We start from the raw sequence: 10,966 nt of genomic DNA, 5'->3' as shown, positions 1-10,966 counted from the left end.
AATATTATTATTGTAATTATAGCTATAATGTAATTAATGTAATTAATACTGCAATTATTGTTATAATTAGTACGATACGATCGATAGCTTCGCCGGTACCGCGTGTCTAGTTTCCCACTAGCTACCCTCATGAGGAACGTCAGCCGTTACCGACAGCGTATTCTCCGAAGGGGTGTCGAGCGGCGCTGGAAGCATCGTCGGGGGTGGCGTCGGAGCGGGTCGCGCGGCCGCCAGCAGCGGGTGGCAGGTTCCCCTGCGCGTGGGGAAGTGAGTCGTAAAATCATCCCGACGAATAGATCGACGGAAAGAACTGCCTGCGGTGCCTGTCATATGGAGCCGAGCAACGGGGCGGTGTGTTAGGCGATCGGCGGTGTCCCGCTTCCGCGGGACGAACGCGCGGGCCTACCACGAGAAGAGCGCGAATGATCGATCCGACAGTCCGGTGAGTGCACAAGTACTGCGGAAGAGCGCCGGAAGTTCGTGGAGGAAAGAAGAACGGAAGAACGGGGGGACACCCGGCCACGCGCGGAAAAGGTAGACCGCAGACGTTCGGCTTCCGAGTGCACGCGTACTCATCAGTGCAAGGGACCCAGAAATGGGTCAACCCAACCCAACAGTGGTCGTTTTCTCGCGCGAGTCACTCGGTGGCCTAGTTTCACCGGGGGCGAACAAATAAAAAGAGTCGCGACGTCCTCCCTCTTCCCCTCTCTCTCTCTCACCCCTTTCATCCGCGAGACGGCGGCGACGTTACATGCGTCTCGTCGTCGTTGCCGACGACGCCGTTGATCGCGAGAATCAGCCTTCCATCTATCGCGGGGAACGAGTTATGAACTGCCACGGACCTCCTGCTGGCCTTCGGCTGGCGAGAGTCCATCGATTGACTCGCCGCTCCGACGTCGCGATACGGCATTAGACACGGCTGATAATCGTGCTGTTGCGGGGGTAAAATCGCCGGAGGTGAGAGAAGCCCTTAAGTGCAGCGTTTGATTCAAATGTATGGATAATAGTGCTTCGATCGGGAGGAACGCATTTCTGGTTCCAGTCCGACCGTCCGTCGATTACTCTGAGTCGATTGTACTGCAGTGGGATTAATTGGAGTCGATCATAGTGATCTAATAGATTAGGGGTGCTTTCCAGCAAGAGTTGTGTCATCTGTGTCTCTTGTGGAAAAACACCACAAGTGCAGCGATATTATCCCGATACGTTTCGTATCAATTGTTATGTTTAAAACATCAGCAGAGGGAAAAGATTCTAAAAATAATTCATTGCAATTCGCTAACTACTAGTTGTTGTTAGCGTCGAACTTTATTTCATGGTCATTGAAAAGGATGTCCCCCTGTTCGATCACGCACTCGAGGGAAAAAAGAAATGTGAGAAAAATCGAACGATACCGCGCTACGTTAAATTTCCCAGGTGTTCGTATATCACCACCGTGAACCATTTTAAAATATCACGAAGAGTCCGTTGGAACGAGTGCTTCTGCTGGTGCTTCGGGAATTAGATTATACCGATAGTGTCAAAATACATGTTCAGCCTCACTGTTCCATTCAATTCAATTAAATTTGATCTTCGATATTCGATATTCCGTTTAGAATGTGGCAAAGAAGATTTGATCGATCGCGTTTCTTTATTCATTGAATCAATCAATTAATTAACATTGATCTCCCATGAAATCAGTTGAAGGAAGATACGAATCATCCGGAAGTTGCGGATTCGCTCGCCGCAAGATATTTTGAGGCTATATCGATTATCGAAGACGCTAATCGAAATCGCACGCATAACGTCAAATTATTTCTCGCAAACTGTCGTATATGCTAATCCACTATCATAAGTGGATCTAAAAATCACTCGCGACCTCACCCCCGTTGCATTATCCTACTTGTCGTTCGATCGCGGTGGAAGCATTTTCTTCCTAACTTTTTTCCTTTCGAAATGAATAGGATAAATAGATAAAATCTACAGAAAAGGAATGAAAAAAAGTAATTATAAAATAAATGGCAACGATTCTTGTGTTCCAATTATACATAACTATTTCTTAATTAATATTAATACACATTGATATTGTAAAGGTTAATTATTTATAGTTTGTATTTTACGAATATATAAATTATATGTAATTATAAGTATTTTATAAATTATTATTTTATAAATTTTATATATACTATTATTTATATTATTATATATAAATTATTTTTATAAATTATTCTATTAATTATATTGTTAAATTTTTTTATTTATTGTGTACGTGTGTTATCATAAAAAATACATTATTTTTAATCTCATCAATATAATCGAGGACGTTCGGTGTAAATACATGATATTTACGTAACGATTCGCCGTAATCCCATTCGCCGTTGCTACATTCCTCCGTTATTTACCTCGGAAATGTCGAATTAATCCCAGTTACTCGCAATGCGGATAGTGCGCGCAAATCGGTGTTAAATTTACGATCAACAGTACCGGCATCATAAATCCTCGCACTTCCCTTAATGATGTTCGACTGAATTTTATGTGGCAAAGGATCCGGAAGGCCGCTACCTCGGACACCCTGAAAATGGCGTCCAATAAACCGCCAGAGATGAATTACACGTGCGAGATTTGCGGCCTGGAGGGCTTCAACGACGAGGAAATGCGGTCGCACATGGTGCAGTATCATCTCCAGGGCGCTGCCAACTGCCCGTTCTGCGACCTGGGTGAAATCTCGCCCACGGAGATGCTGGTCCACGTTAACAGCGCTCATCTGGACTACCTGACTCCGAGGTACATTAGAATGCATAAAGTAACACTGTTCTCTTCTTGCTTCTTGCACACTGCATCTTTCTATAAAGTGGAATATAAATTTCTTTTAATTCGTATTGTTACATTTATAATATCGCACTATAATAAAAAGTGAAATAAAATCGAGTAAATTCATTAAATTTTTCACGGAGAGTACATTACATAAGTGTAAAAAATTACTGCATTAATTGTTTTAAATTATTACTAAAGATACATTGAAAATAGATAGTATTTTTCCTTCGATTTTCCCTAGTCGGTCTAGTTAAATTTTTACTACTTTCTATTTTATTATTTTCCATTTCACAACGTGCTTGATTACAAAAATAGATGGTCTCTATTAGTTCAATCTCCTATCCAATTTTACTCCATCTTCTTCTAATAATAAATAAAAATGATAATAATAGAACAGATAAAAATATAAAAGAAATTAATTTTTCCAAGAATGTTTCGGTAAAAGTTCAACCATAGGTCTATTCGCGTTGCTCGATATCCCCAAAATTTTCGCACTTAGAACGAGATAAATATATATTTGATTTAGATATTAAAGAAAGAGAAAGTGAAGATTCTGAGAATAAAAGATGTAAGCAAACCTAATACGAAAAATGTTAAAATGAATAATAATCTAATAAATATTGTCTAAGGAATATCGTTTAGCTAATTATTCTGTTGAGTGTAAATCTCGATCGGAAATCTCTATGTTTAGCTGAGAACCAGATTTAGTTATATATATATGTCGCGGATTTTAATCATAACGTTTTCAATCAGTTAAAATCGCATTTATCCGAGACAGTACACCGTCCGTGTATTATCCGAGATGATAATTATTTGAATTATGTTTAGTTTTATCACACATACACTAAGAAAGAATCTCAAAATAAATTAAAAATATTATCTAATCAATAATTTCTGCAAAATCTCGTATTATAATGTTTGCAGTTGTAAAAATAGATATATTGTAGAAATAGCTTTTTAGTTAAGATTCTCGACGATTATTATTTCTCGATTTATTTATAGTGATTTTGACTGGGAACACTGGTGTACACATACTAGTGTATACATACTGGTGCATATTAAAACTGTTACACACTGTGAATGTTTCCTTTCTTTATTATTTTCTTTATTATTTCGTAGCACGTCTCTCGCAACATTCAGAAATGATTTGAAATTATAAATATACATTTTCTGTGTAATAAATCACATTACTAGTTATACTCTAATCTGCAAAATTGACTGCTTTCTTGAATATTTTTCGCACCTCTTCAATGTAATTTTAACTTTTACTCTGCTTTTTTTTACGTTCTATCAGGTATATTAATTGTACTTGATGACAATAATATTACAATTCCATGAGTATATAATACAAATCATTTGTCATGACGTAAATAATTAAAAGTGCTTTTCATGCTGACGTTTGACGCTCATTTTTTTTCAACATCAAAATAGGTCAATAGGATATATTAGAGAGACTCAGAGGAAGAGAATGATAAAATATTCTTCCTCTAATTGGAGCAAAACTCCATAGACAGAACAGATTGAAGAAAACTGGTTACGTGCTCCCATCCTAATTGGACGTGGACACTGAAATGTGACTTATTCACGTAACCAGTTTGTCACTCTCTTCCTCTGAGACTATTTAGGATTAATTAAAAAATTGACGCTAAACAATGAAAATGCATGAAAAGTGTATAACATCATGTATGTGTAGAGACGCTAATATCAACATTGATACCACGTGATTACACTCACGCTTTTCAGCGTTTCATGAAATGTGTTTGTACCGGTATTATTTGTATTTGTACCGATAATTACACCAACTGGCCCCAACAAATTTGTCGGATTCACTTTGTGTATACTTGTGCTGAGCTCAGATGAACATGCGAACACTGGAGAAAAACTGCATCATTCAATCAGCCGAACACAGTTGCATTGATACCGAAATGTGCAGTTAATCATGTCTCAGTTGAAATCATTATGAGTTTAAAAACAAAATTATTAAAACAATAGAATGTATTGGAGATTGCACGATTTAATCTGTTTTTATATTAGATACAATTTTACGGCAATTAAAATATTAATTATAGTTTATCAATTATTATCATTTATTGATATTATCATTACCTATATTATTGATATGATTAAGTTTAATTTCTATATATCGACACTTTACCGTCTGGTAACAGTATTACCATCAGTAAACCATCGATAACTGTTATTTAATTTCCCGCCAACGAGCCATATGATCAGACAAAATTAGAGCGAACTAAACCGAACGGTTTCAAATATCTGTTACTACATGTTACTGAATCGAACGGTATAGCTAATAGCGTATTGTGTCAACAACTGTCTATGAAACAAAATACAGGCATATTTGGGTGAATCTAAAGAAGTTGCAAAACTCATCTCGACGAGATAGAATCAGAGAGGTTTCTCTCTGATAGAACAAACGTGCAAGTGTTAGTGAAGCTGTACCAGATTTATTCATGTGGGAAACAAGGAAGCGACGACGCGTCGAGGAATGCGAGAGGAATTTGTTGACCGAAATGTAATACGTGCTTTGTAATACGGATGAAGTATTCCGACAAGTCAACAATACTTATGACATTCGTATCTATGCGCGCTCGTGCATGAATATTGTTTGACTCGCTTTATTGGTAGTTCCAATGGAGAGAGATCGGCTAACGCTGTTACTTGTATATATTACAGCACCCCGGAGAATGATATGATGGCGTTTATTGACGATGACTCGCTAATGGATGAGCACAACAGACGCGACGAGTGTCGAGCGCTCTCACCATCCATGTCTCTGCGACCACCTCATCTGCAGAACGGCTGGGGTAGCTCTGTGAATCAGCGCATCAAGCAGCAGCAACAGCAACAACAGCAATCGTTGAGAAAGCCGGTCCAAGTAGCAAGTTCCAACGTGAACAATAATAACAACAATAACAACAGTAATGCCAATGCTGGTAATGGACATTGTTCAGATTATAAGTCTGTCCTTTTTAATTGAACGTTTTAGATAGCAAAATGTACTAGTAATTTGCTGACAGATTGATAGCAAATTTGATTATATTTCTACTGCAGATTCATAGCCATTTGTGTGCTCATTAAGTTGGCTCATTAGGATCTGTGATGATGATCTATTGATATGCTGTGTTAGCAAAAACTGAGAAAGAGCTACGTACACGAATAATTTTGGCTTTGTTGCTCCCATTTTTGGTAGTAGTTTGTCGGTATTGTTAGATATTAGATTCTATACGAAATTTGTTGTCCTCTTTTGCTATAAAAAATTAGCATACTTTACTCAAAATCTATCTCTGGAGACTTGCCTATTTGGTACTTGCATAATTCATCTTTTTTTTTTTCTGTGAACAGAAGAGGAGGAAAAACAAACTGTGCAAGATGTTTAGCTAAAAAAAACAGGCCTTATATTCGATCTGAGAATGTGAATGAAAATTAACATGTTCTTCTTGTTTAGTGTTAGAGGGTGCAGCAGGTCAAGGTTCACCGCTGCGTTCAGGCCTAAATCTACAACTACGCTCACACGCTTCCCCAAAACTTCCAGTGCAGGAGTGCCCGATGTGCCCCTACAGTTCTGACAGTCCACTAAGATTGGAAGAGCATATCAATCGCCAACACTTTGATCTCACCTCGCCTTCCTTCCCGCCGGAATCACCGCCATCACGGGATGGAGTCTTCAACTGCCCCCTTTGCGTTACGTCTTTTCCAAATTCTTCTGATCTTGAGTTACATGTCAATATCGAGCACAAAGATATACTTAGGTACGCATTCACGTGCAATGTATTTAAGAGATAATAGTAAATTAATTATAGCACAATTATGATAATTGTTTAACGATGATTTATTTTTGTTAGCCCTGCAAACGGAACAAGTTCACAATCTGATACGGCTACTATCGGTAGCGACTCTACGCCTGCCTGTCCAGTATGTCTTAGTACATTATTTAAAAATAATGACGACCTAATGGCACACATCGAAGAGCACTTCAACAAGAAGAGTACGCCGTCGCCTGTGACGCCAGACGTGTCGACCGATCGTATGCTAGCGAAGGACATGGAGAGGAGAGAAAAGGAAGTAAGGAAATTACGCGAACAGCGCGAATTCGAGATGTTGAGAGCGCAGTACGGTATGGACAATCAGGGTAACTTCAGAGAACAGAGTGTCACTAATATGCAGCGGGCTGTGTATGCGGGTGAAATGACAGTGGCTGATTTTTTCGAAAGACAAATTGAGCTCAGAGTCGCCGAGAGTAGCGGTATCGACGACGGCAGTTCTTGTACGCGCGGTACGTACGATTTATAATATTCTTTACGCAAAAGTGTCTAATTTTATCCAAGAAACTTGGCATTATTTATTCTCTTGTAGGGCTGGTCCCGAAAGTACGAGCCATTAGTCAGGCTTGCAGTAATGTAGTGAATACCTGGATGTGTTCCACTGTGGACCATTACGCATCGACTTACGGCGATAAGGGCTGGGGTTGCGGTTACAGAAATATGCAGATGCTAATCTCGTCTCTCTTGCAGCACACAGGATACAACGATCTAGTTTACAAAGCGTGGAGCTCCGGTGCCGGTGGCAACAGTTCCACGGAGAATCCTCTGCGTAGCTCCATGCCATCGATCTCAAGATTGCAAAAGATGATCGAGTGGGCGTGGGCGCAAGGGTTTGACATCCAGGGCGCGGAACAACTCGGCGGTAAACTCGTTAACACTAGGAAGTGGATCGGCGCCACGGAGGTATTCACGCTGCTGTCTAGTTTGAGGATAAAGTAAGTTCCATGAACGCGATTGATCACCAAGTCATACGACGCACACTTTTTTTTCCCTGACTTCGTACAGGTGTCAACTGGTGGACTTTCATAGACCTACCAGCGCAGACGGCGGTCATCCTGAATTGTTCAATTGGGTCTTGCAATACTTTCAAAGGTGCGAAGACTTCAAACCACCTCTTTATCTTCAACATCAAGGTAAGCGTTTTTTTTTATATTTTTCAGAAAAACCAAACTAACATACTCAAATAAATTTAGGGCACAGCAGAACAATCATGGGCGTGGAACAGTTAAGGGACGGTTCAATAACCATGTTGGTGTTGGATCCGAGCCATAGTCCACCGCAAATGGCACATTTCAATAGTACGAGTAGCGCGCCTGGAGCGATGAGGCTCGTACGAAAATCCACCGCAGCAATGAAGGCCAGACAGTATCAAGTTGTAGCTGTAACCGGTACTATGGATACAGAAGCGCAATACCAGGTAATGCATACAGGCGCCTTCAAATAGTCTCCTTATTTATTTAACAATATGCACGACGTTAATCTCACTTCTCGTATTTCTTTTTTTCAGCAAAGTAAAGTATTACGATCAATGCGAGTTCCTCAAGACAGGTGAGAGTTGCTGGTCCGAGAAATAATCAAGCCTCGGGCAAAGACTATAGACTACTGCCTCAAACCAATCTTATCCAATATCCTTGAAATTACGTGACCGCGATGTCTTATGTTCTTCTACCGCTAGCAGATTTATTCCATTGTAGTATATTATACATAGTTGCAGATCTCGTATTATTTAACAATATATTCTTGCATCTCTCTAGTCGTTAATGATGGACTGACTTCTTGAATCATTGTGCCCGCGCGAAGCCTGTGACGCGGTGAACAATTTTGCGGAGCTAATATTTAAATATCAAAATGGCTCTTCGTCGCGTCGCTGTAAACGAGTAATCTTTTTCTGAACGAAGAAATACTTAATTTTAAATAAAAATTTATTGTGCACGTAAATTTTTGCGAAGAAAATTATCAGATTCAAGGTGGGGTGAAAGGCCCGTGGAAACATAGTGTTAAATCGATCGTCATTTCTTGTCCAAAATGTTCTGCTCAATTTTCGTCGCACTGAACAGGCTGTGCTAATCCTTAGTCGACCAATCGTCTTGTACCGATCGGTTGCACCATCGAAAAAGCCGTGGCAGAGCTTGGAAAACGAGACTTTTTCGTAGCTGTGATGCTGTTATCAATATGACGCTAATCATTCACTAATAACGGATACACTCTTGGAAACGCTCCAGAATCAACGCGGTGTTCCCAGCACTTGTCTCGTTCTACAACTTACAATCTGTGACAAAGATTTCCATCAAAGCGATGTCGACTTTTAGTCAATATAAAAAGTGCCGAGAGCCGTACGGTGCATACCTTATGACAAGTTTTATATAACAATATGAAAGAGATATTCTTTGACGCATTTTGATTGCTAAACGCTTCTATAAAAGAATCTGGAGTGTCTGCAAAAGTGACCAAAAAATCGCATTTTCATATATATTATATATATATTATATACTATACACACATACACACACACACACACACACACACACACACACACATGCCACACATATATTGCACATTCTTCGTTATATCGTACTTCACCTACCCACATAAAGTACAACTACTTTCATATTAATTACAAATATTCTATTTAATTATCCTATTGACTTTAGGCTACTTATGTCATAGCTCGTAAGTCCAACGCAATGCTGTGAATGAGAAGATAGATGAAAAAAAAAGTCCATTTACTTGTTATTTATATTATATACTTGACGGTTATGTGAGTTAGTACATTCTTATTATTACTCTTATCATATTTCATAAATTGTACTGATATATATCTAAGATCTATTTATTATAGTTAAAAATATATTTGCGACCATTCTATGAGGACGCGTGATGCCTCTTGGGATCGTCGCGTCGTTATTTTATAGCTTCGATATTTATGATGCACCAGTCAAATGTAAGTTTGTCTTTCAGCCCAGTAGGACCACGTCGCAATAACATTATATTATTGACTGGCTGTAAAAATTGTCAAAAACGATAAATTGCAATTATAGTATTGAAGATTTCGCCATATATCGATTTAAGAATCTGTTCATTATTTGGAGTGTTCAGAGAAACCAAGCTGTGGAATTGTTATGCAAGAGTAAAACCTTCGCATTAGCCACACATCAAATTAAAATATATGCTTTGTTAGAATTCCCAATATGACTTCACTCCTTATTCTTTCATCCTATGCCAATGATAGCAAAAAGAAAGGACCAGCTTAGACTGATAAATCTTAATGAAGAAAAAGAAGAGTATAATTTTATTTCTTTTTCTTACATAGTTATATTACAATAATCTATTTCATGTTTCTTGAAGCTCATTTAAAATAAGTTATTTGTATTACTTTTTTAGAACTTCATAAACAATAGTTCATTTTTTATTAAGTCTAAAAAAAAATTATTTACAAAGACATAAATACATAAATATGTATCTATGTAAATATGCTTATAACCTGAGACTTCTCAAGATTCTTTGTGGAATATGCCCTTTATGATAAAGATGTCTCTTTGGTATGAAGATATTATTCTTCTATGTTTTATATATTAAATCCCATTGATCGCATACACGTTTTATGTGCTTCTATGAGGTTGCCACAATTTTCCTCACCCTTTTCTATGATACTGAAAATATAAAACATAACTTTATGATATAAAATATATATATATATATAAAATAGTATTTCATAAAAAAAATAAATATTAATTTTCTTAGATTAATTTTAAACATAATCTTAAAATGGAATATACGTAACTACTGATAACAGCTGTATTAAAATATAAATTTAAGATTTCCGTTCAATAAATTAAATATAACAACATTTCTAACCTAACACAACTTCGTATTCGTGATTAAAAAATTATGTTACACACCATTCGTCTCTCGCTTTCTTAGTTTCAGGACAGGCGCAACAAGGTTTTAGTTTCTTTTTTTCTTCCGGCTTTGCTTCTATTTTTGTTGCAGAGTTACCCATTTTTAATAATTATAAAAAACTTAGTAGTCTCACAATTTTGTATCAATTTCTTACAATATCAAATTGCGTAGAAATACGTAAGGAATGCCTTAAGCGCCTCTGCAGTAAATTTTGCAAATCATGTAATATAACTTATCGACAATCAACAATAAAGAAAATTATATTTTTTATAGCAAATATAAATTAAAATAATAAGAATTTTAAACAAATTACGCAAAAAATACTTATTTTCGTAACTCAATATACCTTAAATGTTTGTATATTCGCATCTCATAAAATCAGTTATATTTGTTTCTAAAAATTTAAATTGAAAAATTTGAAATGAGAATGTAATTAA

The 10,966-nt window shown here is 37.5% G+C and overlaps 2 protein-coding genes across 5 annotated transcripts; one reads left to right on the top strand and one right to left on the bottom strand.

Moving 5' to 3' along the window:
• Positions 1 to 213: 213 nt before the first annotated feature.
• Positions 214 to 9,210, top strand: LOC108686198 (zinc finger with UFM1-specific peptidase domain protein-like). Of its 4 annotated transcripts, none has more exons than XM_018191351.1 (9): positions 214 to 442; positions 2,521 to 2,760; positions 5,482 to 5,741; positions 6,254 to 6,557; positions 6,651 to 7,081; positions 7,162 to 7,564; positions 7,635 to 7,762; positions 7,823 to 8,046; positions 8,137 to 9,210. In XM_018191351.1, exons 1-9 carry the CDS (start codon positions 423 to 425, stop codon positions 8,179 to 8,181), a joined length of 2,055 nt encoding a protein of 684 aa, XP_018046840.1. In that variant the 5' UTR covers positions 214 to 422; the 3' UTR covers positions 8,182 to 9,210. The 4 variants fall into 4 exon arrangements, with proteins under 4 accessions (XP_018046840.1, XP_018046843.1, XP_018046841.1 ...); XM_018191352.1 differs by lacking the exon at positions 214 to 442 and adding an exon at positions 917 to 957; XM_018191353.1 differs by lacking the exons at positions 214 to 442; positions 2,521 to 2,760 and adding an exon at positions 5,137 to 5,320.
• A 685-nt stretch (positions 9,211 to 9,895) lies between these two features.
• LOC108686213 (cytochrome c oxidase copper chaperone) lies at positions 9,896 to 10,700 on the bottom strand. The gene is made up of 2 exons (XM_018191375.1): positions 10,529 to 10,700; positions 9,896 to 10,279 (listed from the first exon to the last, which is right to left on the bottom strand). The coding sequence occupies exons 1-2, from the start codon at positions 10,627 to 10,629 to the stop codon at positions 10,195 to 10,197; spliced, it is 186 nt and encodes a 61-aa protein (XP_018046864.1). The 5' UTR covers positions 10,630 to 10,700; the 3' UTR covers positions 9,896 to 10,194.
• Positions 10,701 to 10,966: the final 266 nt, after the last annotated feature.

The sequence above is a fragment of the Atta colombica genome, unplaced genomic scaffold (assembly GCF_001594045.1).
Source record: "Atta colombica isolate Treedump-2 unplaced genomic scaffold, Acol1.0 scaffold166, whole genome shotgun sequence".
NCBI lineage: Eukaryota > Metazoa > Arthropoda > Insecta > Hymenoptera > Formicidae > Atta > Atta colombica.
This window is presented reverse-complemented; position numbering and strand designations above follow the sequence as displayed.